Source organism: Heliangelus exortis, chromosome 16 (genome assembly GCF_036169615.1).
Source record: "Heliangelus exortis chromosome 16, bHelExo1.hap1, whole genome shotgun sequence".
Classification (NCBI taxonomy): Eukaryota; Metazoa; Chordata; class Aves; order Apodiformes; family Trochilidae; genus Heliangelus; species Heliangelus exortis.
In genome coordinates, this window is record NC_092437.1 from 16157858 (window position 1) to 16185552 (window position 27695).

The 27695-nt window shown below is 47.1% G+C and overlaps 1 protein-coding gene across 7 annotated transcripts in view; it reads right to left on the reverse strand.

Annotated features, from left to right (window-relative positions):
- CBFA2T2 (CBFA2/RUNX1 partner transcriptional co-repressor 2) overlaps positions 1–27695 on the reverse strand; it is a 69227-nt gene that overhangs the window by 13629 nt on the left and 27903 nt on the right. For 5 of the 7 annotated variants that reach the window (XM_071760208.1, XM_071760205.1, XM_071760203.1 and 2 more), the window contains exons 2-3: positions 4413–4556; positions 395–636 (exon numbers count right to left, since the gene is read on the reverse strand). In XM_071760208.1, coding sequence (XP_071616309.1) covers positions 395–636; positions 4413–4530 — 360 coding nt within the window. In that variant the 5' untranslated portion in view covers positions 4531–4556. Of the gene's footprint in view, positions 1–394; positions 637–4412; positions 4557–27238; positions 27486–27695 lie in introns of all 7 variants that reach the window. The other 2 variants (XM_071760206.1, XM_071760207.1) reach the window with 2 other exon arrangements.

Here is a 27695-nt window from a genome sequence, read left to right on the forward strand (position 1 = left end):
TCAGCCAATCAAAAATCTGCACAGGCAAGAAAATCCATCCCTCATACAAAGCTACAGGCTCTGAATTGGGTGAAAAGTTTTGCTTACACGAGGAAATGGAGAAGCTCAGTGTAGCCCATGACACCAGACCTGTGGCCTTTATAGAAAAGATTAAAAAAACCTGGAAGCATTTGAACTCAGCTCAGCTGCACCCCAAGCTCATGCCAAAGCCACTGGGCAAACAGCTTTTTAAAAAACCCACTGAAGACAAGGAAAAAAATAAAGTCAGCAAGTTCAGCAGACAGCATAAACATGACAGAAGCAAGCAGACAATATTGTGTAATGTCTGCCTGCAGCCCCTCCCCAGAGTGCTCTGGCACAGCACAGCAGCCCCGGGGACACGTGCAGGGCTTACCACTAATGCCAGGACCAGGGTCCGGACCTTCTCCCCGATCTCTGGTGAGATGTCATTGCCAAACTGCTGCAGGGTGGTGAGGAAGCGCTTCAGCTTGCTGAGCTGCCGGGCCCCACAGGTGGCTGGGAGCTGCTGGTTGGTCAGCGAGGAGGAGGAGGAGGAGGAAGGGCCATTGCTGAACCGCTGGGGTGGGGAGGGTGCCCCGTTCAGAGTCGGGGGGGAATGGTTTATTCCGTTGGGCACTGCAAACAGGAGACAGAACAGTTTCTTAGCATCTCCTGTGGTCTGGTGGTTGAGAGGATCCATCTTCCACCCAAGGACCTGCTGCTGGTGGTTGACTGCTGCCAGCAAACACAGCAAGAACCAGAGGGCATCCAGAGATGGAGCCACAGAATCACAGTGGCTCCATCCACAACCCAAACCCACAGTTTGGGTTGGAAGGGACCTTAAAGATCATCCAGTTCCAAGCCCCTGCCATGTTCAGAGACGCCTCCCACCAACCCAGGTTGCTCAAGGCCCCATCAAGGGCCCTGCCTTCTCCTCCACCTTCACAGAGCTTATGGGGATGCCTTATGAGAACCTCCCGGGCACCTATGTGGGATTTTTCACTTCTGGGATGGCTCAGGTGTGATTTACACAACAGACACTGACTTCCCCAGCATTTCTCTCCTCTGCTAGCCTCTGTTCAATGAGCTTCATTTCCAGCACCAGCCAACAGGGCAGGCACCTCCATTCACTTTCAAGGCAACCCCAGGGGGTCATGGGGTCTGGCTGCATCAAGCTGCTGCTGGGGCAGAGCAAGTTGTATTGTTATGCTCAGTCTGAGACTTAAATGTGCTTTATCTCAAAGTTTATAGCCCTCAGCACAAATTTACCCATCAGCATTTCTGCTTTGCATCAGGCCAAAAATTACCCCAGACAATCCAACAATCCTTCCCAGCACCATCATTTACAAAAACTCATTAGTTTTCACCACTGCCAGGTCCCACAGCAGATACAGCAGCTCAGGTGCCTCCACCTTGTCCAAGGAGGGCTGGCAGCATCCTGCCCCGTGGCACCCACCCACCCACCTCTCCCAGGGATCTACAGGGAGTTTTGCAAACAGAGTTGTTTTTCCCAGCAAGCAGCGAGCATGTCGAAACAGACTGAAGGGCTGGAAGTTTGGGAACTTGGCAAGGGATTAGAATAAATTGTTGACATCCTCACACCGCTGTTGTGCAATCCAAAGCCCTGTCTGAAGAGCAGCTGTGTGCGTGGGGCCCCAACTCTACAAAACCCAGAATTTTAGAGGTGAAAAGTATATCATTATAAATATAATTTTAGCTGATGCAGTGGGTTAAGCCTTAAAGGCCCAGCCCTGAATTCCTCATGGATGCAAATGTTGAAGAGAAGGTCAGAAGCTATAAAACTCTTTGAGATGACAGCATTCAGAGGAGAAGCACTGAAGCCACCCAGCAGAGCTGCTCCTGCCACACAGGGACACAGGGCAGGGGAAGATTGTGATGGAGCAACAGCTTGCAAAAACAGAAACAAACAAACAAACAAAAGCTGCCAAAATTTCCTCTGCAGCTTTGCAACGATCAGAACAAATCCTTGTGACCCCATGAAAGCTTTTCAGAGGAGGCAGGAGGTACTTGAACAGTTAAACCATCCTGGGGCACACCAGGGTCAGAGGCTGGAAAGGCTCCATACACCTGGACCTGCTGTGGTGAGCATAGAAAGGAACCCAAGAAGATTAACCAGAGTCAGTTAAGATGGAAGGGAAAGATAAGGCTCAAGAGATCACCAAGGGTGGTTCCTGCCAACCAAGGGGTAACAGGCTCTTTGGGGGCATGACAAAGATGTCCTTCTGTAGCTAGAGAAAAGATGAAACAAAGGCAAAGACCAGGACTGAGAGGACAGGGAGGTGCAAAGGCAAAGCAAGTGAATGGCTTTTGTTAAAGAGCAATTCAGCCTGACAAAAATCCTGCCCACATCTGCTTCCCCAGACCTGCAAAGAGCCAGAGACATCCTGCAGACATGGCAGGTATTAGCTGCCATGGAGAGCTAGCAAACAGATTGATGGGGAAGGCAAAGCTTCTGGCAGCTACTCATAAAGAGCATTTATTTCACAAGTGTTATAAACAGGGGGGAAAGCCACCCAGAGCAGCTCATGTCAGGCAGCAGACCTGTCCAGCTCCAGCCTGGCCAGCAGCCTCCACTCAGGCACTTTACCCCTTCTCGATTTCGCTTCCCCTTCTGCTTTTAAATGAAAGCCCAAGGAGAGCAATGAGCTTTATTCATACCCCAGGAGGAGCAGGGACTGTGTGAGCCACTGGGGCTGGGGGGCTGATGTGACACCAGGGCAGGGGAATGGGCTGGCTGAGTGCTGCTGTTAAACCCAGACCCTGTAACTGCTCTCTGTTTTTTGGCTCACCCTGCCCGACTCCCTAGCAACCCACATTACTGCAGGGTGCTGGCAGTTATCTGATCCTGCACATCACCAGGATCTGCTCCACCACAGACCACAGCTGGTACCTCTGCTTCCTACTGAGTGCTGGAGCAAGCAAGGTGGTGCAGTGAGAGTGGTGGGATGACTGAATGTGGAGAGAGGAGGATACTAAATTCCCAGGAACATAAAGGTCATCATCTAGGGTCTGCACTGGTAAATTCTGCCTTACGTTCTCAATAACTTTGCTGTTTCTCCATCCCTCTTGTTAGCGATGCACAGGCAGGCATGGCCTTTCTCCAGCATGCTCCTCCTCACATGCCCAAGCCATGGGCTTTCCAAGGCAGGACACACTCCCTGACTCTGACCAAGAACTTCTGGCACAAGTGAGAAATACAAAAAGCGAGAGTGAACTTCACCACAGGTTGCATCTCTCATCTCTCTCAGAAAGAGCCAATTAAGTCATTTGCAATCAGCTCTTAGCAGCGTGCCAAGCAACCTCATTGGAAAAATTAATTTCTGTCACTTTGCTAATGGTCCTTTTCTGCCTTAGCAAAAGGAGAGACATTAAAATCCCCTTGGCACATAAAGATGGGGACAATGTGTCTGGCGGGATAACCCGGTGATTAGTGCTGCTGCCAGCAGCACACAGCACAGCAGTGTGAGAAGGGCTGGATTGCACAGCTCTGAAATCCACTGCCAGACTGTGGAAACTGTGAGGTATCTCAGACACAACTGTGGACAGCACAGCCATGCAGAACCAGCCAGGGAGATGCTCAGCACTGGGGGACAGAGGTGAGGAGAGCCTGGAAAATATGCACATGCCCTGTGCTGGGGTTAGGTAAAGTTCTAAGTAAATGTTCTAAGTAAAGCAACTTCATTCCTGAACAATGATTTTTAAAGGATATTATTAAATGGCTTAAATGTTGGATAAGGGAGAAAAAAAAGTCTTCCTGTGCTATAAGAAAAGGCTGTACATCCATCCTGTCCATGGAGTCACCTCTGCAGCACCCTGCTAGAAGTGGGTACGAGACTGTGTGACCTGAGCTGGACTAGGATGGACTGTGGCTGAAGAGGGAAGATGATAAAGAGAAGATAAAGAGGCTCTGGATGGACAGCGAAGAATTTCCGAGGCTTGGAAATTAAAAAAACAACAAAAAAAACAACCCATCTTTCTAATCTCAGCTGCGGAAATGCTATTTGCACAGCAGAGCAGGAACAAACTCCTCCAAAAGATTGAGTGCAAAGCCTGGCTCTTGGCTTGTTTGAAACTGACCTGATAGAAGACTTCAGTTTCTTAAGGAATTTATGGCAGAAATCAAGGTGCACCTGCATGAAGAGGGACTCATGGCAGCACCAGGAGCAAGGTAGGAGCAGCAGGGGTGTAAGCAGGGATTAGAGCCCCTGCTACATGTCCTGCATATGGAGCAGAAGAGCAGGAAAGCCCCAGCCCCCTGTTCCTCAGAGCCATGCAGCACTGCTAACACTCGTCCTGAACATTGCTGAGACATCCCTGGTGGCTTTTACTAGCAGAGCCTTTCCTCCAGCTAGGGCTGGTCCCTGGGAAAAGCAGCATTACTGGGGTCTTACGTGCAGTTGGGGTGAAGGACACTGGCCGGGGGCCACCAGGGTTGACGGGAGGCAGTGGTGGCATGTTGGAAGGAGAGGACCTGGACTGTATCTTCACTTCCACAGGCGATCCGGGCATCACTGGCACCCTCTTCTCACCAGCAACTGCACAAAGAGAAGGAGGTAATGCTTAGTCACAGTCACAGCAAGGCATTTCCCCACCCAGCACACCAAGCACAGTTGCAAGGATGAAGATGAGAGGCAGGGAGGGGGTCATGCAAGGCTCCCACACTGCTCTGCATGGCCCAGAGTATGGCCTTGAGCAGGTGTCCCTAGAGGCTCCAGGCAGGCTCAAGATGCCCATGTTCACCATTCCAGTCTCCTCAATGCTTCCTCAAAAGTATTTCTGCCTCTCTGCTTTGTTTTTCCCCAACTGAAGATCCCCTTGACATTGCCCAGATGTGTCCACAGGCACCTCACCAGCATGGGGGGAGGCTGAGGTTTCACCTCCAGTCTTGCTCCCCACCCTGCACAAGCACTCTGAAGCAGCCACTTTGACAAGCAGCTCTCTGGCCAGTTTTGCACGTTTCCTTTTTTAGTAGAAACCTCATAATGAAACCACCCTGCATCCCCTGTACCCCAGGCTGGGCTGGTCCCAGCTGCTCAGTGCCCCCTCCCCCTGTCAGCACACAGGCAGCCCTGCCTGCACCTGAGATGGACTCTCCAGAGGAACTGCAACCATGCAACAGCCCACACAGGTTTTCGGTGGGTGCCCACCTGGTGTGCAGGGAGCTTTGGTGCAGCTGTGCAGTCACAGGGATGTAAGGATGAGCCAACATCAGCTCTTCACATCCTATCTCCTGCTGACAGTCTGTGTCTGACACAGTGCCAGCTCACACCACAGCTTCTTTTTCAGCCTCTGAGGGTCCCTCCTGTGGCTCTGGTGGGATGTCCCAGCTCAGCTAAACGGTATGGCTGTGCTCCTGGCTCCAGTGGATAAAATCAGCCTCAAAATGCATCCCTGGGGGGCAGGGGGGACAAATGAAAGGAAAGGAGGAACTGTGTTTGCACCAGCCTTGAGGTTCTTTTGGAATATTTTTCAGGGGGTTGTTTTTGGGGTTTCTTTTTTGTTTCTTAAATCCAGACAGCTCAGCAGACAAAGCCTGAGCACCTCTAAGTGCAGCTCCCATGGGAGCCAGCACCACCCCAGGGGTTCTCCACGTCACACTGCAGGTGGCTCTGGAGCTCATGTCTCTGGACACCCTCAGCGGGTGCTCCCTGCTCATCTCCTTCCATTAGCTCACTAATGAGTTGTGACTGGGGCTCTCAGTGCAGCCCTGCAAGTGGGCACAGCCAAAACCAAACCATGCACAGGGACCCTGTGCCACCCAGGATCAGTCCCAATGCCTCTTTAAGCCACTGCAGAACAGTATTAAATCACTTGTTCTAATCTCATTAAATAAGAGCACAATCTGGTTTGTCATTCCCAGTTTTTACAAGGATCTGTCAGCTGTAAGATATTCAGCTTTCAGGTTCTGACAAAGCAATCAAAACACCGTATTCCCATAAAGCGGAAGAGCGCTGGATGGATGGCAAAGTTTTGCACTGAAATATGACAAAACCTGCCACTTTCCAACTCCTGAAAACAAAAATTCTGCTTTGCAGAGCAGAGAAGATGAAAACTGGTACCTGAGCCCTTTGTGCTTCTGGAATCTGCCCTGTGAGCCACCAGTCCCTGCTCTGCCACCAGACACTGGCATGAACTGGCTCAGTTATCTTCTTTAGGATAAGTCATCACTGATGACAGAAAGGTAACAAATCAATTTTGTTATTCCAAACAAGCCTGTTTGTTTGCTTGTTGTGTTTTTTGTTGTTGTTGTGTTGTGTTTTTGTTTTTTTTTTCTGTTTGCAGGATGATTTGTGGAAGGGGGAGCAGAGAAAACCCATGTTTTCCTGTCCTTTCAATGCAGCTGGAATAACCTGGGCTGGAATGGCTATAAAACTTGTGTCTACAATACTACCATAGCAGGGAGACACAAGGTGTCTTTTTTCATTAAAAAAAAAAAAAAGAATTTCTAGGCTTTGCTTTCATCAACAAGGTGGGGAAGACACTAAAGCTGTGGGAAACTGCTATTAATTTTAACATCTAATAACTGTTGACAGAAAATTGTAAAACTACTGTTCGCTTACATTTGGTCCAACTGTCACACAATTGAACACTGATGTGCAGACTCCCCCCTGCCACATCCATGCACGAATAAGACTTTCAAATTAATAACAATGTACTGATGTAGAAACATGATTCCCAACGTAGGTTCCTATTCTAGCAGGTGAGTTTATTGACGAGCAGGAGGAGATGAACTCCTGCTTTCCCTGCCACTCAAAATAAATGCAGTAGAAAAGTGAGAGAGCAGGTTTTGTGCATTAAGTTAGAGGGATTTCTACCACAAAAAGTCTGAGTTCACACACTCAGACAGTAAAATGTTGACCCAGATTTTTTCAATGAAAACAGCACTAATTCTGCCTGCTCACCACTGGGTACCAGCTGCCTGATGTCCATCAGGGGATGGGAACCTCTTTGCTCAGCATACAGGAATCACCACAAAACCCTGAGCTCCTACACAACCACCACGACTTGTCTGCACATAGTCCAGGGAGAGGAACATGAGATGTGGTCCATGTGCTTCTCTGAAAGCTCTCTGCTCCCTTCCTACACCTGCCCAGCTGCAGGACACGCACAGGAAACTACTGAATTGTCCCTGCCTGCAGCCAGCCCCTTCCTACCACAGCTCCAAATACCAACATGTTCCCACCCCTCAGCCTCATTTGATCTTCCTCACCCTCTTCCTATGAAACCCTCTTCCCCAGGAGTGTATGGACAGCCTGAGAGTTGCCATGCTCTGGAGAGAAACAAAGCATGCAACCAATTCTTAAGGTTTCTCCTCTGTCCTCCTGAAGCACTCCTAGGGCATATTAAGAAAGAAGAATTCATTTGGCTAATTTAACACGGGGGTAATTTAAAAAAAAATATTTGGAATTAATTTGGAAATTATTTGGAATTTATAACCCCAAAATAAAACTAGCTACTGTAGAAGACACCAAAACCAAAGCCCACAAGCAGCCAACACCACCTTTATCAAGCTCATTCCTACAGACAAGAAGCAAACAGGATTGTTAAATTTAAAAGCTTCCTGTTAATGACCTGGGGCATCCATAAAAACAGATCAAAAACATCTTTCCAAAACTCCTCATTTTTAGCCTGAACACATTCATTTAATGAGAATCATGTGAGCAAACCAGACTGCCAACAAGGATTTGAGTCAGCCTCAAGTTGATCTGGATTTAAAAATGAGCCTGTGAGATGGGGTTCCCGGAGAAACACAGCCTTCCCCACGTCTTTCTTCCACATTTTACTGTTCAGAAATATCTACTGGCTCACCAACAACAACGCTGTGGTGCTTCCTCCAGATACACAGAGACGATGCTGAGATGCTCTTCAAAATACCTGCAAGTGACTCCACCACGTCAGTCATCTGAAATCATGCTAAGGAGTCGAATGACATAGATATATTTTATGCTCTAGGAAGGATAATTCTTGTAAATGATGGAGTGTTCCAAGTGTCAGAGCAGGACACCTGCCCCAACAGGAAACAATGGGTTGCTTTCCTTCATAAACTCCTCCTTCCAGACCTAACATGGACTTAGAAACTTTTCCAAATACTGCATTGCTGTTTTTCAGGTGGTGCCTGCAGGACCCACATTCAATGTGTTTACTGCACAACACTTTTGCTATCAAGCTGCCAAATGTCAAAATTTTGCAGAGAAATGTGCTCAACCTACAAAGGTTAACCAGGGAAAGAGGTGGCTGGGTGGGAGAGCTGCCTTCCCAGCCTCAAAAATGCCAGAGTTCCATGTGGATGGACAAATCACTCAGAGGAAATGAAACCCAGTCATGGAGATGCCATTTTGGTCTTGGCTTGATGAAAGAATTTAATGTTCTCCAAAAGCTGATGGAACCCAAAGACCAGACTGCACAGCAACTGGAGTTACAGATCTCAGATGCTGCAGAGCTGCTGCCTGGCTCTGGACAGCTGTAGGCACAGAGCAGTTTGTGCTGCCTGCCCTAGATTCACATGTCCCATTTAAGGAGCCCAGGTGTGCGAGAGACTAGAAAGCCCCAGAGCTTTGAATACACCTGAAGCTCTTCATCCCTGTGCCCTCCAGCAAAGGCCCCAGTTCCATCTGACGCCCTTGGCCTGCACCGTGTTTCCTTGGCTGCTCCAGTTCTCATCCGAGCATAACAAATTTAAAAAGGAGCATATGTCAAGATGAAGTGCAGCTGATGATTTTCCTTTCTGGAGAAGAGGAAGAGCTAAATGAGACAAGAGGCCAGCATGCTAGGAGAAAACCTGGAGTCTCCACTGATCCATGGAGAAGTCCAGCTCCTGAGGTCCTGGCAGACTTTGGTTCCAGCTCTCCAACATAGCAGCACGTGTTAGAGGGGGCATTTTCAACACCCACTTGAGGCGTCTTTTCTATTTTCTTTAAAGAAGTGTTTAGTACAAAGAGAGTGTTGCTGTGACTGGTAACCTCTGAAGAATAGCTAGCATTTACTCACATTGTATACTGTATGAAGGAGCCACTTTATTAATCTCTTTGTGCCTGTGGGTCTGAGAAAAGGCAGAAGAATAAAAATAGTGACAAGTCCACTGGAATTTCAATTAATCCTTAAATGCCTCTGGCAATTAGAGAATAAACTAAGTGATGAAAAAGAAATAAAAACACTGCAGGAGTAAAATGGAATGTTACCTTCCCTCAAAAGCAAGATAAGGAATGGGAGAAGAAAGGCCCAAATAACCCTGGGCGGTATCCAGACACAAGCAGTCACCTCCACATCCTCTTCTCAAAGTTCAAAATACAGTTCCAACAGACAGCAGAATGATAGCAGGATGGGAGGTTTAGATTTGCTAACAAAAAGCAGATTGTGAACCTGTCTCACATCCTTGCTGGGCCATGACTCCCAGGCCACGTCTCCTATACACATGGTAGCTTTTCAAAAAGGTGATGGGAGCTATGAAGTGCCATAGTCTAGTGACTGTGGCGGTAGTTGTTCAAGGGTTGGACTCGATGATCTCTGAGGTCCCTTCCAACCCAGCCTATTCTATGATTCTATGATTCTATGAAGTACTGGAGGCTGGAGGTGCTCTGCAGAATAATGCTAAAGAGAGAGCCTTGACCTACCTGTGGCAGCAGAGCTGTGAGCTTTGTGAGGGCAAGGGAAGAGAGAAGGAGCAACTGCTATGGTGCAGGAAATGTGGATGTTTTATATGAATTTACATCCCAGCATCCGTAGGGGCAAAACTTAACACCATCCAGCAAACCCTATGAGTGAGCACATGGAGTATATGCAGGCTCCTGAACCCTGCTGTCAGCTCAATACAGAAAAGTCTTTCCTTCTCTTTCCTGATGGGAAATGGATTTCAGTCAGTGGCTGGATATTCAGGAGGCACACACACCATGAACATTGGTACCATTTTTGATGCACGCGTAGGATTCTCCTAGGTTCACTCATTTATAAATAAGATACACTGAGTCTGAACTGCTTCTCATCAATCTGTTTGCCAGAATACAGATCATGTTTCAATTTGAGCCAAAACACAAAACTTGTTGGAAGAAATAAGAGAAAAACACATTAAACCTGAGACAGGACACATTAAACCCCCCTGCAGGACACACAGGTGAGGATTTGCTTCTCCCATGTGCAGTTTGTAGGATGAAGAAAGCAGGCTCAAAAATCAGACCTTGTTAACAAGGCTTTGCCCTCTAGGTGGTTAGAAGCCAAGTCTATAAATTAACAAATTTTGGATTTAGTTGATGCCTTTTGGACAAAAGACTGTGCACAAGGGTTTGCCCTTGTGGAAGCACATAGTGGATTCAGACAGAAAGAAGGGGTGGGATTAGAGCAGATGTTCTTGGCTTTCATCTAGAATAGGCAGAATACGCTCATAATCTAAAGAGCTGTCCTCACCTCAAGAAGTTCAGAGCCAAAACTTCATACTGCCTCTTGAGGGCAAGGGACTGGAGAACCATCCCACTAAGAGGATCAAAGGTTAAATCTGGCAGGAGAAATCCTTTGGTCATCCAGATGCCAGGTCCAAGCTCACTGGGCAGGCTCATTCTGAAGCCAGTTGGACAGATGGACACCTCTAAAGGTGATGCATCCCATCCCCAAACACTCATCAGAACAAGGGAGATAAAGCCACACTCCAGATGCACCTCTCTTTCCACTGGCCCTACCACCCCAGGTGACCACTCCATCTATAGAAATCAATTACAAGTCAGCAAGATGAATGCTTCCTAGAAACAGCCTTTGTACCCAGGGTTTGTTTCCCCTCCATTTACATGGGTCAGAGCCTCTGGTTTAAAATAAAGCAATGCAAAGCTTGTCTGAACAGATAGAGAACATCTGAAAGAGGAAAGCAAAGGAGAGGCACATGTCAGTGCCCTCCCCAGTGGCTGCTGGGTCCCTGCCTCCTGCCCAGGAGAGCAGCTTTAAGATAACTCAAGAAAAAGCCAGGGAAGGGAGCCCAAACCCATCCTGATGAAAAGGCCCCTCTGCAGTTGGCTGACGTCGCAGGGTTCCCTGGTGACAGTCTGAATGCAAACGAGAGGCAGCATCAGTGTAACCTGACCTGATAATGTAAATAGGGTGAAATGAAATATGGTTCGCCACCTCCCCAGCTTTGGAGAATGTTTATTTTGAATAACATGCTTATCTGCTCCAACTGCTCACCATCTGTTTTCAGTCTCCACCAAGCTAATATTTTTCACATTTAGGAACTGAGAAATTGGAAGAATTACATTTAAATTTTATTAACATCTTTCCTCCACTCTAAGGTTGCCTCTCCCTCCCCTTGATGGCTCTGAGCCATCTGTAGAGCACCTTTGCTGTTCTCCAAGGCATGCAGATGAGAGCTTATCAACATGCAAAGCAAGAGTAACTCAGACTTCCAGAAGATGCTGTTTACTGCTACTCCACTGCAATTCGTTCATGACCTGCTTCCAGCTTCCCCTAAGCCCAAACTGAAATCACATCACCAAGGAAAGAGACAATATATTATCTTCTTCCAGCATCACTGCATCAAAAAGCAATGAAGTGGGCAGATAAGCATCAGAAACAAGGCAGCCAACACAGCAGCATCAGGGGAAAAAGAACAACTGAGTCCAGTTTGGTGTAGAGGGAGATGTTTGTAGTCAAGATTAAATTTCTATACAAATATTGACATTTATTTGCAAGTAGGGTGGTTTCCAGAGCTCTCCCTCAGTTTGAGTCAATAAATGGTAATTTACAACCAGAATGGGGAGACACAAGCATGTCACAAACAGGACAGCAGCAAATGCTGAGGTCCTCCTTCAGCTTTCCTCCACAGCCATGCACAGAATTGGCTAATATGATACTACAGCATCTGCTGCAGTGGGTAACTGGTGTCCCTGTACAGATACTTCCTCCACTAAATGTGATCAGCCTATTTTTATCCCATATAGCTCAGTTTTATAGCACCTCAAGGCTCCTGAGCTGAAGATGCTGTGGGAGTGGACTCAGCACCTCGCAGGAGAGCCTCGTATCACACAGGAGGGAGCTGCTGAGCCTGGGACAGGCATTTTATAAATCAAAAATAAATGCATGTATCTCCATTGCCATCTATTCCTCTCCCACACACAGCTGTTTCACTTCAAATCTCAATTCAATGTGAAACTCAGATAGAAGAACTTGAAAGAGCAAAGTATGTTATCACTTGTAACCAGTCCAGAAAGCAGTTAATAAGGGAAATAAAATTAATAATTTATTCCTGAAGGCAGACTGCAGATCTTTATCTGTCCTGCCCTTCAGTGATTTTATAGAACCCTATTAGTGTACCTGATGCATTGGCAGCATGGCTGGACTTTACAGCAATTCATTTCTGCTGTGCTCCCACCCAACACCAGCTCTTCTCTTGCCTCAGCTGCATCAGACCCATCCTGCATGGCACCCCCACCTCCTCAACTCTGGTTCCCTCTTGGTCCACAAACTCATCCTAGGGCCAGCAGTGCAAACCCATGGCTGCAGGACCCATCCTACAAAAGCCTGCATCCAACAGCCCCAGGGGGTGTTATTCAACAGGGCCTCAAACTCCAGTTGCTCCTACAAGGACACAAAGCACTTTGTGGTACCCTCCATCCTCCTGTTCTCTTTCCCATGAAGGAGTGAGGCAATAGCTACTCAGACTTTAAAGGCTGCCCTAAAAAACATTTACACACATGCAGCAGCCACCTGAGAGCTGCTGCTGTTTTTACCAACACTGCATAGCAATTCCCTTCCCACACTGCTACTGCCCATGAAGGTAAGTTTCAGGGACCCAAGTTCCTCTCCTGACATCCCTGCCAAATGCTTTTGCTCCTTGGCTGTCTCAAAAGGATGCAGTGAGCACCCATGCAGAGCCTGCCATGGGAACCCTCCCCATCCTCATTCACCATCACAGACAACCACCCCAACAGGAGGAATATCCTCCTGGAATTTATCCCAGAAGAATATAATCCTGGAAACCAAATCGTACAGAGCAGACAGCATCTCAGTTTTAGGATGGGAAATGCTCTGGAGATCGGGGGGAGTGCTCCTCCCCCCATAACCACCCCTCTCTTTGCTCAGACCTCTTTGGCTTTATAACCTGGAACCCTGGCAGTGCAGCTGCATTCTAGCAAAGCCAGAGATGCTCCCTGATCCATTGGATTAGCTACTGTTGAAGTATTTTGGTAGTTTTTCATTATTTCCATTTAAAGTTAAAGAGTCAAAACTTTTTTAAAAATAATAATAATTATCTTAAATCACCCCCTCATATTACAATATTAAGAAATATTTACTCCTCCACACTATTTACTTAGTAAGCTAAAGCACTCTGAATGAAAAATGAAAGCAGTTATCAGCCAGGCAATTACCACAATCATGGAAAAATGAGTTCTTAAAAGTCTCAGCCTACTGCATTGCTCTCCAAATCCTCTGACTCCAAGTGAAATGAAGGCGGTGAGAGCAAATTTTCCAGATGGGAACATCTGTCTCTCATTTGCCATGGGCAAGATTAACAGCTCCCGAGTCCAGTGGAGCCTGGACACAACACATACAAGAGACGTATCTTGTACAGAGAGACTAGGAGCAACAGCTTGGTATCACAGCTTTGTTTTTCTTTTCATATGGTTATTTTGTAGGGCTTCTACCTACAGAGAAATGTCATGTCAGGAAAAAAAAAAGCCCCAGTTTCACTTAGAGTGAATGCTATGTACAGCAAAAGGAAGAATTATGTTAGCCATGCTTAGATGAAGGATATACAGCACTTTTACCATCTCAGCTACTTTGTAGATACGAAAAGGAATTTTAAAGGTTGGTTTTAAAGGCTTACCCCCAAAAAGATCTATGATTGCTCTCTGCACAGAGCATAAAGGCCATGCATGGGGTGATTTGCCCCTCTGGAGTCCATAGAACAAGCACCAAGTCTACTCCTGAGAGGAAGAAGTGGCTCAGCACGTAGAAAACTCGGAGCTGAAGGACACACTAGCCCAGCAATAGCACCAGAAGTCAACTCCTATTACTGGTATTCTTCAACCTCTGCTGCAGTGCAGGGTGAGGAAGGCAGGCAGGTGTTCTGTCCTCACCAGCCACTCACCCATGTGTGATGCTGCCCAAACCCAAGTGTCAGACAGCACTGCTCCTTTCTGCCATGGCTCAGCAGCACAGCAAGCCAGCTGTGCATGCAAGGTGTGCCAGATGTACCAGCCCTCCTCTGCACCTCAGTGCCAAAGCCACCAGCTCTGCCACTGCTCCATGCCCAGCATGGGCACACTGCAACTTTCCTCCACAGCCCCAAAAAATCAGTGACTTAGCAGAGACTTAACTGAAAGGTAAAATGCTACATAGAAAATCCGTTCTGTCCTGGCTCAGACCAGGACAGTTCCTCAGCAGCACTTTGTGATTGTAGCTGTACCCATTACAGCAAGTCATAAAATCTTATCTCTAATTAACGGCCCAGTTCTGGATGTCTATTCCATAGCCACCAGCTTTTTCTGGCATAAGCCTTCCCTGGAAGAGGACCAGCCTGTTGTACAGGGTAACAGCAACATTAAATGCAGCTGATTCTGAAACAGGACTGAAGTGCTGAAAAGAAAAAGCCTCAGAACTGATGCAACTGCCTTTAAAAATGTATGCTTTTTGCAAGCACTGCTTTTAACCCCAAGTTGTGCTGAACTCTGCTGAGGTATAAAGGAAGTATCATCACCAAAAAGCCCATGTGTTAGACAGAAGCACAAACACACACTGTTTAATTTTAGGAGTGGAAATCATTTTTTTTTCTTCTTCTTCCTTAGGCTATACACCACCTAGTAAATAAATAAAGCTGCAATTCTTGTACCTGTAAAATTCTGGGAGATCCAAGAAGGAGGAACCATAGCAAAACAAACTCTAACTTTTGAAAGTGTTTTCTACCTTAACAGAGGCTTTGAGGCAGCCTTTAGGATGTGATTTTATCTAGCACTCTTAAGTCCTTTTAAAACTTGGATGCTGGCCGTTTAACAAGAAGGTCCACCTTTCTGCTCTCTAGATGAAACATGTCTGCATCAAGCTCCATTTTGTTACCTTCCTCTCCATCCCAGCAGCATGAGAGAAATGGTGGCAGATCCCAGGGAGCAAGGTTTAATCGGCATCCCCTTATAACTTGCTAGCTCTGAAGGGTTCTCCACAGCTGACAATGGTCAAAAGAAATGTATCCACTGATTTAAAGAGGCTGCAGAGCAGCAGAGATGCTGGAGGAGCCTTCTAGGAATGACCCTGCTGCACCTGGGGGAACCCTGGCCACCACAAAGCACCCCATGGAGCCACCACCACCACTGCAGCCCTCACTGGGCTTCTCTGGTTGCAGGGGTTTGGAGAAGCCTCAGGAAGGCTGTAGGGTTGTCTCACCCACGCAAAGTATTCCCAGAAGGTTTGGCTGCTGTGCAGCTTCCCTGCAGCATCACCTGCACAAGAGTATGGATGCTGCAATTAGATGTGTCCAAGCAGGTCCAGCCTCAGCTCAACCTTACTGATGGAGCATCAGCAAGACCTGGACAGAAGGAATTTAAGCCACAAATTCATCTTGCCACTGCTCAATGAACTCCATTTGCAAGTCTGGGACCCCACACCTCCTCAGCTGCCCCGCTCTATTCTGTAACCAAACTGTTCAGAAAAGGGGAATCATTCCAGCAGCAGCTGCAGCGATGCTGAGATTCTGCTGCACTTTCCTGCTCAATGGGCTGTGCCCAAGAACCACAGAGCCACATGCCCAGTGAGGCCACAGCCCCAGCACTGCAGTGGCCACTGCTAAGAGCCCAGGTGAGTTCTGTGGGTCTGGCATTCCCATGGCTTCCCAAGTTTCCAGCCCAAACCCCTTGGCAGTGGATTTTTGCAGGGTCCTGCAGCTATCACACTGTGAATCTGGCTCGTTCCTGGAAGCTGGGAAAAATTTAAAGTAGTGATGGTCTCACTGCCTGGTGGTTTATATCCCAGCTCTCAGTTTCCGCAGGAAAAATAAAGTTGAAGAAGAGGAGGCAGCTTTCCAGCCAGTTCTGTGAGAGGCACTGAGAGAGATGCTGTTTCTGGTAAGGGCAGTGAGCCCCTTGGCCCCAAGGCTTCCCACTGATGGGTTCCCTCTTTGCTCACACCCTGTTCCCAAGTCATCATTTAGAGGGTTTCCTCTGAGAAAAGCATCACATCCAACAAGGCCCATTTCAAGTCCTGGTGCATTTTTAAGCCCTGATTCCAAGTAGCTAAGTGCTGTCACCTCAACACTCTCCTACTCTCCAGCCCACCATGGGGGAACTCCCAAGGACATCATAATCATGAAGCCTTTGGGATCAAAACTGCATGTTTTCTGCTGCCCTTCAGAGCCCACATGAACCAGGAGGGGGATCATGAGACACCATGAGCAAACCCTTCAGTGGATGATGCTGGTGTGAGCTCTGCTGTTTCAGCAGCATCCTGCAATGGCATGGCCTGGGCTGGCAGAAAGCTGCTGAGAACCTCAAGAGAACCCAGAAATGCTTCAAACACAGCAGCAGGAGGGGCAAACAAGCCTCCTTGGGGAGAGACAGCCCCTGCCCCCCTTGTCTTTTTACCTGAGCATCCCTGAGATTAGATTGCACCTCCACAGCAAAGCTGCCTTGCTGGGCACAACAAACATGGGCACAAGTTCTCAGACCTGCACTACTCAGCCTGATTGGAGAGGCAAGTACAGACAGAGCTTGCAGAAACAGAGCCTACATAGGGCAGAGTCATCCAGTTCCTAGGCAAAACAGGAACAGCTTGAAAATCATCTGAGGGGAAAGAGTCTCATTTAAACTAAGAGGATGGATTCAAAACCATCACAAATTCCCCTTAAAACTGTCCAGTAATTGTAGATTTAAGAGCTTTAAATCTGGTTACTAAAGATATACAGGAGGAGGTTTAAGTCAGAAGCTTTAAAACAAAGATTTAAGAATATATCCCTCTCTCAGTCTTCCATCTTGCAAGCCCTGCTTGATGATTTGGTTCCCACCACTATAAATTAACCTAAAAAAACACCACTGACCTCCAAAACCAGCCAGGACTGAGCAAATCTGGATTTCTAATAGCATCGTGAACACCACTGAGTGTTTGAGGAACTGAAGCTCATGGTCCTCTAATGAGCACCAGATCTGGTGCCCAAGTGGTAAGGGTATCCAGTGAGATAGCAAATACTCAAACTAAATAATACAGGAACTGGGATAAACAAGTCCATGCATACAAGACAGACTCAAAAGTACCAGAACCAGCAGCCCAAGCACCACTGCCAACAACTAGCAAATAACACCACTGAAATAAAGCAAGGACTTTGCTTTCAGATGGGAGATGATCTCAAGACAGAACACATTTAATCCATAAAAAACAAGTAGATCAGAGAGAGGCACAAATAAATATCAAGGACACTCAAAGCTATTACCCAAATCCTGAATTAAACTAGAAAAACCAACCTGTTTGTTGCACAACAGGTACAAGTCCTGACCACTTGAAGAATGCAGCAGGTCCACAAGCTCATAGCTAAGGAGAAACAGTCATCTTCACAAAACTAAGCCCATCCCAAAGCAAACCCCCATCCAAGTTCTACCCACAATGAAGCAACCAAGGAAGGACAATGTCCCTTGAGCCCCTGAAGTTATATTGTTTGCCCCCTTTTCCAGAAATAAAGCAGAGTCCAACAGGGAGTCTTCCTTCTCTGGATGAAGGCTGAAGAGCAGGAGGTCACCCACCACCAGCCACCTCTAGGGCTAGTTGCACCAAACTTTATCCAAAACAGGGCAAGATGTCCAGGAAATCAAGAAAGAACTTAGAAAAGACTCGGGATGTATTTTTTCACCCCCCATTATTTACAACTTGCTACAAATGCCAAAGTCCAAATGGAGGACCACAACTGTCCCTCAGCCCTAAAGCCCACCATGGCTTTGCTGATGCCAGCAGTGCTGCACACACCAACTCCCATCTTGCCACCCCGGCAATGTACCTGAGCTAGTCAAGCCCCACTAATCATGCCAGAACTCACACTGGCTGTCTTGGGAGCACACCTCATTCACTGGGGTGCTAAGTACATTAACTACTGCCCAGCTAATATTCCTGATTAATAACACACACAGAAGCCCTGCCAAGATGACAGTTCTGCCTCTTAAAAACACTTCTCACATCACTACAAAAATTGCTCTTTCCCCTCACCCCAAACCAAACCAGCACATGGAAAGCTTACCAGCATCTCATGAAGCAGGAAGCAGAGGAGCAACACACGTAGGGATGGGTTGGAGAGGTGTTCAAGAGTATGTGGATGGGCACCTACACTCCTTTAGGAGTGGGTGACTTGTATGGTGCTGGAGTACCACCAGCCAGCAGCTCCTCCAGAGCCCAGCCAGGGGCAGATGGAGAGGACAGGACTGCCATTACAGCTGACTACTTCTTGGTCTCTTCAGGGAATGACCCCAGCAGAGTTGGATGACCAGCAGTAACTGTCTCTGCTGTGCCTCCTTCCTCTCTCAAACAGCAGAAAAGGAGATTTTCAGTGGATGATGTGATGATTCAGTGATGCACAGGGACCACAAGGTGAAGGTGCCGGCTCAGCTGCTGATGCTCTTGCTTTCAAAGCATCACAGCAAAGACTCTCCAACTCATCATTCTTAGGGCTATCCTAAACTGTTTACTAGTAACCTGCCTTAGCCTGCTCACCACTACCAAAGACTATGTTAACCAAGAGGCACAACCCCCAAAACTGTAAGACCAGGAAACACAGAGCCCACCCTGCTAACAAACAAACCCAGCAAACACCTGGGTTTGTTTTAACCTGCTCTCTTCCTCCCATGGTCACAGCAAAGTCTGTGACACAGGGCCTATAAATTTCCTCTAATGATGCAGCAGCAAGGCAGAGACCCATCTGTGTTTGGGCACAGGTGAGACTTTTCACTATCATGTAAGTGCAGGCTGCCTTTCAATTACATTTATCAGTCCATTAGGCAAATTACATTTGCATATGAGAGGATAACTGGGAAGTCAAGAAATGGGCTCTGAAGTAAAATACATTTTATAACCTACATATCCCTGGGAGGATGTGGGCAGCGAGTCTGCTGTTCACCCCAGGGCTGTGTGTGATGTCTGTGCTCTCCAGGTTTCCTCTCTTAGGGCTGGATTATTTGTGAGGCAGACCCCCCACCACACAGATCTGAAGCCAGATGAAGACATCTGCATAACCTGCATCCCCACCTCCTTGAAAATCTACCCATTTCTGCAGAGCTTTGCATCATTTGCAATCTCTGCCTTGCAGTGATGCCTGATAATAGATTAAAATATTAGTGGCCCCAGATAATTTGAATTGATTCTACCTAGGTTTCAATAAATGTACCACTCAGGTGCAGAATTATTTCCAGCACCCTAAGTAGATGCACTGGCACATGCTGCCCAGCACTATGGGATTACACTGGTGTCCCATGTCACTAAGGACATTCAAAATGACTCAATGGTTCTGTTCAGGTGATCCTGAAGAATTGATCTGCCTGCACGTATTTTTTTTTCCCCCAGTGAGTGTATGCAAAACACAGACAACCCAGCTCATCTCCCAGGATCCAGATGGCACTTGCAAACCTTGTCTGTGTATCAAATGTTTCTTAGATCAAGTGTCCCTGGTTGACAACACAGAACTTCACGACGCTATCTTTAGGCTTCTCTGCAAAGAAACACCCTTTGAGCATACGTTACAGGGAATATGCTAATGTAGCACGGGGGTTCAGCACACCCAAATCTCTCTGTTTCTGGGAGCTCAGATACCCCAGAACATACTGAGCCTGGCCGAAGATGAAGGGTTATCCAGCTTTTAACACCAAGCACTTAGAGAAAGCATGTGTCAACGAGTTAAGATTGCAGAGAAAGGTTAACATGCACCACTGGAGAGATGCAGAATGAGCCAGCAGCAAAATCCACTCACACCAATTATGCTTACCAGAAAACTCCTACTAAATGAGTCTGAGTAGCTGAAAACAACAATATCTGAGACTTTTTCGTGCTTTCATTTCTCCTACAGGTATAGAAATCCTTAGTCTACTTTCCTGTTCATTTAAGTGAAAAAATTTGCTAACAAACCAACAGTTTTCTTCCTCAAAGTCTTCATTTCCTTCTCCAGATGTCATGACAAGATAAAAGCAGCACATGCAAAGTAATGCTGTTTTTCAAAACAGCCCATTAATAAAGAATAAAACTCTACAAAACTTCGTTTCACACACTGCTGAGACAAAAAATTAGTTGATAAAAATAGCACCCCTGAACTCCCCCCCCCCCCCGGAGCTGTCTTCTGTACTTCTCAGCTCCATGAGCAACTCATTGCCTGGATGTGAAAAAGCATAACCCCCTGATCTGTCCACACTCCCACTAAGCAGCAAAATTACATTAGAAAGGCCAGGAGAAGCCACAGAAGGCTACAAAAACAGAAAAGGTGGTGATAGAGCTCCTCCCCAGGATCAGAAGGTGACACCAGCAGCAGCAAGGTGGCTGAAATAACCCCTTGCACCCGCTGCTGGAAAGAACATTTCAGAGCAGTAACATCAGGTAAACCAGCTTCTTTTGAAAACAAAGAAAAAAAAAAAAAAAAGTGATCCAGGAGGTAGCTCCTTCCATACTGCAGGCGCTCACAGTAAACACCATATGGCCCGTTAATTTAATTAGGGAGAAGAAACCCCCTAAGTTTGAGATTTGACTTTGAAGCATTTAAAACAAGTAGGAGGAAAATCGCTCGAGATACTCAGTTAGGTTGTTGCTACTGTCATCCACCCTCCTGACCCACCTGAGCTGGTGGCTCTCCCCATGCCACACAGCACCTCTAAGGGACTGATTTTTTTTAATTTTTGTTTTTTAGAAATCCACTACCAGATGTATACAACCTAGGCTGTTACAGCTACACAGCTGCTTCCCAGAAAGATCTGGGTGGTCCACGCCAAGCAGCCAGCCAAGATGGGTCTGGATCAGGAAGGAGACATATGCAGTAAATAACCTGAGTACTTCAGCTAAAGACATATTATCAGGGACCAACCAGAACTTTCGTTTTAAATCCTTCTCACAAAATACATTGGTAGGTCCTACCTATCAAGGCAGGATCAACCTCAAAGTGAAGGTCAACATGATAAACGCCGAAGAACCAATGCTGAGACACAAAGACTCAGAACAAGTCCATTTCCTAGCTCTAAGTTTGCATTAATAGTCTTGAGGGCAATCAATCAAGCCCCAATTTATTTTGGTATCTGAGCAAAGACTCACTGAAGCATCTACTTCCAGACTAGCAAGAAAGGCTCTGCCCAGAGGGGTTATCTGAATAAAAAGTCCTCCATTTTGAACACTTCCTGTATCTTGCTCTGAGGAGAGAGGAGCACATTTGGATATCTTCTAGCTAGGTTTGCAACCATGGTTGTGCACCCTAACAGGAGATGCACCCCAACAGGAGACTGCAGCACTGCTGTCAGCCCCAAGTACCTGACCAGGTCTCAGCACAAGCTGCCTGGGGCTGCCCAATGCATCACTGTCAGGGAACAAGGCACATGGAAGTGGCTGCTGCAGCATCACCAAGAGTGCAAAGACAAAAAACCTACTGATTGTTTATTAGATAGCTGCACAAACTGTAATGGCTGAGGCTTAGGGGCCTTTCATGGGCTTTCCTCTTCAAGCAGCCTGCTCAGGCACAGGCAGTAGCATGCAATGCCCCAGCTGTGAAGCTTTGAGACCAATATCCTCCTCCAGCAAGATGCTGTCAGGAGCCACCAGCACAAAGCTTGTCAGCTGCAATGCTGCAGCATCACCAGACTCCTTTTGGGAGGCCCAGTGCCATAAGGGAAACCCAACATTTCTTGAGAGAGGTATGCACTCCAACTGACGCAACTCCAGCCTAGGACAGGCCTTTGTCATGCAAATTGGATGGAAGCACAGAGGAAAGCTATGCCTGGTGCCTCCACCACAGACACATGCTGCCACTCTCCTCCATTCCTGCCCTGGACAAAGCAGGCCACGGCTGTGTGGTTTGGTCCTCTCGTGACAGGACATGACCCACCAATACTTTTTACTCGAGATGCTTCCTGTCTCCACAGGAACAGCTTCATTTTCAAGTTCTAGGTAGGGCAGTAAGAGATGTCCTCCCTCCCTCTCTCCTACTACTAACTGCAGCACATTTTGCCTCAAGGCAAACTCGTGTTTCTTCGTGCCAGCGGGAAACCCAGAGGAGATTTCAGGGTTTGGGGTCTGACACAACCTGCTGTCCTGTGGATGAATTGTACCAGGAAAAGAAAAAAAAAAATCACCTTGTTCCTAGAATTTTGTAATGTCTGTTGGCTGCAGTTCCTTTGGCTCCTCTTAACAGTTGACTACACTCACAAATTAACAACCAACTTGCTCAACTATTTTTTTTTCTTTTGTATCCAGACTCAGGTTGTGACCTGCATGTCTGTTTAATAGGTGTGGCCCAGCAACGTGCCACAGACCAGAACTTTCCATTTTCTAGTAAAAACCCACCACTCAACCAAACATCTGAAGACCAGCAGACTTCTTCCTCCAAGCAAGAAAACCCCCTCTCAGGACACTGCAAAGATTTAATTTACTACCTATTGCCCTTTGGTTATTTTACATTTATGGGGTGGGGGCTGAAGAAAGGAAGAAAGCAGGAGAGGGTGTAATTAGCCTTGCTTATAAAATGTTCATCCCAGCTGTAACAGCAACTGGAGCCTACTGGGAGCTTAATAGATTTCAGGATTTTGTTCCTTGTGAGTGCTGAAGTGTCTGTATGGGGGGAAGGGAATAAAAAAAAGGGAAAATATATATATTAAAAAAATAAATAAATCAATAAGTGGATCCTACTTCTTGCCACAGCCCCATATGGAAGTAATCAAGCACAAGGGTGGCAGCTGGGGCCAATAACAGTCACCTGCAGTTGAGGGACATGGGGGTTTCAGATGGGCTTTTAATGCTAATTTCCTGGAGAAACAATGAGGGAACGGGCACAGAGCAGCAGCCGAGGGCGGCTGAATGGGGAGCAGGAGGAACAATGCCTGCACCTGGTGCTGGGAGCAGGGCACAGAGCCCACACGCGGCAGCAGCACCAGCCACATCTGTTCCCTGCACCATCACCCGCTCCCCCCATGCTCTGACAGCATCCTCAGTGAGACCCGGGCTCTAAATCTTCAGATTGCCACGGAGCAACAGGTTTGAGCTCTCTGGGGGCTGCAGCGTTGCTTTTCCTCCTTTCTCTAGCTTGGAGTGAGCTCAGTGATGGTTATTAATAATTTTGTGCCTTTCTTGGGTTTTTTTTTGGTGAAGGAGGTGTTTTTAGAAGGGACAGCTGTGCAGCATCCCACTATCAGGTTGTGGTGTCCTGCTGCTGGAAGGAAAACTGACTCTTGGCTTTGTAGTTTGCTTATGACTGCAGAGTCATAAACCAAGCAGCCCTGGTTCTTGTAAGTGGTCTTCTGGCCACCTGCAACTGTCCTGCTTCAACAGCATAAGTGCTGCCTCGACAACAAAAGACAGGAGTCCTGCAGCCAGGAACGTGCTAAGGAAATCCAATACACATTATTCTAAAACATTAAGCTTGGCTTATAAAAATGCCACTGCTCAGCCTAATAAAAGGCATGGTAGTTACACTTTAAAATGCTTTGAAACCTCTGAAATCACTATTGTCCTTTCAGACATAAGCTGCTGAGACACAAAGCAGTGCTAAGGTCAAGGTCTTGCCTCAGAAAATTGCTTGCAGACCCAGGAGCCAAAGACAAGCCTCTCCACGCTGCACTTTTAACTGCGGGATCATCGCTCACCAGTTCTTCCCAGCTTCTGCTCTTGCTCTAAACAAAGGTTTTTCCAACAGCTCCCTGAACACTGCATGAATTAAGACAGTCTGCAGCGTAAAAATAAAAGTCGAACAGGCTCCCAGAGACCTGAGGTGATGCTGCCCCCAGGGACTGCTCTGGAGTGTCTGTCAAAACATATTTCATACCTAGCTTCTAAGAAGCAATCTGATATGGAAATAGTCACTAGATGCTAGGATAAAGGCAAGCTTACAATCTTGCCCAGAACAAATAGAGAGAAGACAGATCTTATTCTGGGAAAAAAAAAAACCCTACCAAAAACAGTAGGCAACAGATTATAACCATCTCCTATTCAGAAAACTAGCCAGCGCTGCCTTAAATCTGCTACATATGCCCAAGTCCTCAAATGACTTTATTCAGCTACCCAGCTATACTAAAAAACATCGCACATGCACTTCAAACAAATCTTGCTTTTTGTTCAAACCCTAAAAAAACAGAGCTGGAAAAAACCATGAGGCCACCTGCCTCACCCATCCCAGCATATAACAGTGGGAGCACACTGCCTCCTGCAAAGTGCTGCTGATGGTTACTGCCTTTAGGGATCAGTTTGGGGACCAAAGAGCTTCTTGCCTTGAAAACTCAGCTCCTGAAGTCAAACTCTCTCCCTCTTCCGTACCATCCCCCAGGGATAACCTCTATAAGCCAAAATCCACCACAAAGCCCTGTAAAGCAGCAGTAAAATAATTTGGGACTCACGCTTGATCTGACAGACAAGGCAGCATCAAGTGAAACCCTGCTCTCCTGAGGACAGTGGTCCTGGAGGACCAAAATGAATACAGAAGGAAAAAAAAAACAAAACCCAACCACCCCAAGAGCCTGACCCTTGGTTCACGTGAGAAAAGCTCCCTTCACTTTTGGCTTCAGCAGGTTTAAACAAGCCTCTGCAAAATCCAGCAGATGCAACTTGCAAAAATAGCAGCATCTTGGAAGTAAGCAGGGGCCATGGCTCCAGTCCCTGGGCAGAGCAGAACCCAACTTGGCAGCACTGTTTTGGCCTTTACACTATTAAATGGAGGTTCTGCTCTTCTCCTCAGGGCATTCCCTGTGTAATAGACTTCTCAGATTAATGATTTATTCCCCTTACCTTAGCAATTCATCTCCTTCCTCAGACCCTTCACTTGGCTCACCGTACTTCCCTGTTGGCAATACTTACTCAAACTCCCTTGCCTTTATCCTTTTTGCCTTCTTTTTTACACTGGGATCTCTTAGTTTTGCACTATTTGCAGGTCTGTCTAACTGGTGGACGTGGTGGGGTGAGAGCACCTGGCTGGGGAGGATCCACAGTCACTTAAGTGAAGCCTAACATCAGACTAAACCTCTTCTCTGTATTAATAATGAAAATCACATTATCCAGCAGAGGATTTAAAAAAAAAAAAAAAAGTCTTCAATTTGATGTGCTACCCCCCATTTCTATAAAATCCTCACAATTCGACCCTGAGTTTCAAGCCACCCTCTTCTCCCAAACACAACAACCTCTCTCACCTTGTCAAGCACCCCAAGTCCTTTCTAAAAATAGAGGAACTTAAGAAAACAACACATTTCCCACAGGGCTTGAGAAAAGCACAGGCAAATTAGTTGTTTAATGGCCAAATCATGCTGCCCTGGTGCTGGCAAAACTTGTGTTCACTTAATCAGAGCCCAACCGGCAAGGGGAGGGTGGGAGCAGGTGCTCCAGCACTGCATGTGGTCACAATTTTCGGAAGTCTCTCGGTGAGCCACAGCAGAGGAGCACAGCTCTTTGCTTTTAGATATTGTCACATTATGAACAGCTTTGCTGGATGTTTTTTTTTGTTTTCATTCCTCCTTTGTGCTGCATTAGGCAGCACATGCTCTTTCTGCCCCCTCTCTGGGGACAAGGGATGCACAGGAGGTGTTTGGTATGTCTGGAGAAACAGACTTACAATATATATTTCTTAAAAGATGAGACCCAAATGCTTGCATGGTGCAAAAAACCTTAAGGTGAAACACGCAGTGGGTGAGCAGGGAGCTGCAGCCTGGGCAGCAGCACTGAACCCATCCAGGGCACCTCTGGGTCAGGCTGCACCACACTCTCCTTGGGGAAACCTGGGCTTGTGGCACGCTTAAAACCTGGACAAAGCAATAGCAAAGCTCCCCAAAGGGAGTCACCTTCCACGAGCAGCTCGCGAAGATCCCTTTCTCTTTTCCTGACTCAACAGCCAGAGATGCTCGGCCACATTTTACCACCCTGAAGTTTGAGTGCTGATTTTGGTGCATCTGCTGCCACTGTGCAGTATTTTAGAAAACAGACTGAGAGTGCCGCTGTGGTGCAGGAGCCAAGCGCTACGGGGGGGGGGAAGGAAAAGCAGTAATACTTTTCAGAGTGCACACCCGGGGAAGCAGCTCAGCAAATGTGCAACTGAGAGATATTTACAACAAGCTACTCTGGAGGGTTGTAGAAGCAATTTCAACTGCTGAACCTAAAAAGAAACCCCAAAAACCCCAAACAAAAAACAAACAAACATACAGAAAACAAACAAACAAAAAACAAAAACACCACCCAAAAAAAAAAAGGAAAAAAAATACAAACAAACAAACAAACAAAAAAAACCCAGAGGAGGGGAATGCAGATTTAAAACACTTGTGAAGGATCAGGAGATGACAATGGAATAAATGAAAACACAGCAGTCTGCAGCTTGACAATGAAAATATATAGGGCAGGTAGGTATGTTCCAGTATTACAAATGGATGTGAAACATTTAGGTGCTGGTAGCATCAGTTGCTGCTCGAGGAGTGCAAAGACAAAAAAGGAAGCAGCCTCTGCCACAATGCAGAACAGCACTGAAAACACAGAAAATTAAGGAGATTTGGGAGCTGACAGAAGGAATCTGCCTCTGCAGACTTGCCTCCCCGACTTCAATATCAGCATGCAGCAATGAGAGTAAGGATAGGAATAGCAGAAAATCACATTCTGCTAAAATACACACCGACCTTCCTGCTTTTACATTTCCCCAGAAAATGTTGAATCCCAGCCTCCTGCTCTCGGGAGGAGGGGGGCTGCAGGGGGGGGAATAAAAATAAGAGAAAAAAAAAAAAAAATAAACCATTCCATAGCAACATAGAGAGAGCTGTAACGCTGCTCTCCTTAGAGAGAGTTGAGTATTTTTTCAGCTGCAGAAACCAGGCAGGCAGCCGGCTCCCCTATTGAAGTTTTCCCCCGGCAGAGCCACTGCAGTCGGCCCGAGGCAGGCAGGGCTGGAAGCGCTGCGGACCGCGCCGCTCCCACCCTCCCCCTCTACCTGTGCTCAGGGCTGAGGCTCTCCCCGAACCGCCGAAGAAACCCACATCGTGCTTCAAACCTACCCAGCAGCCGAGCATCCCCACCAGCCCCAGACACGCTGTGCCCTACCCGGTCCTGCTTAAAAATAGACCCATCTCTCGCTTACCCTAAAGAGCAAGGTTGTGATGATCCAGCTGCTGTTGAATACACCTCGTTTCTTTGAAATCTAAATAAAAGCGTTCTTCCTCCACCTCCTCCTCTGCTCGTGATCTTCGAGCGCAGCCGGAGCCCAGCCTGCCTTCTCCTTTCATTAGCTGGACATGTGTCAGGTCCCGCACATCTGCGATTTCTCACTGCCTGGAGCCGCCTGTCCGATTCCAGGGAAACACAGATGGATCCCAGATGGGAAGGTCCTGCCAAACAGACCAGCTCTCCACCTTGCCAGAATACCCAGCTTAGAGGCAACACACCCTGGGCTCTCTGCCTGCTCCCTGCCTGCGCCGCGCTGCTGCTGCCAGGCTGCTCGCCAGCTGATGTCACCAAGCACACACCTACCCGCGCCTCGCAGCCCGACTAACATTAACTTGTTAAACACACGGAATTTCTTTATGGCCGGCAAGACC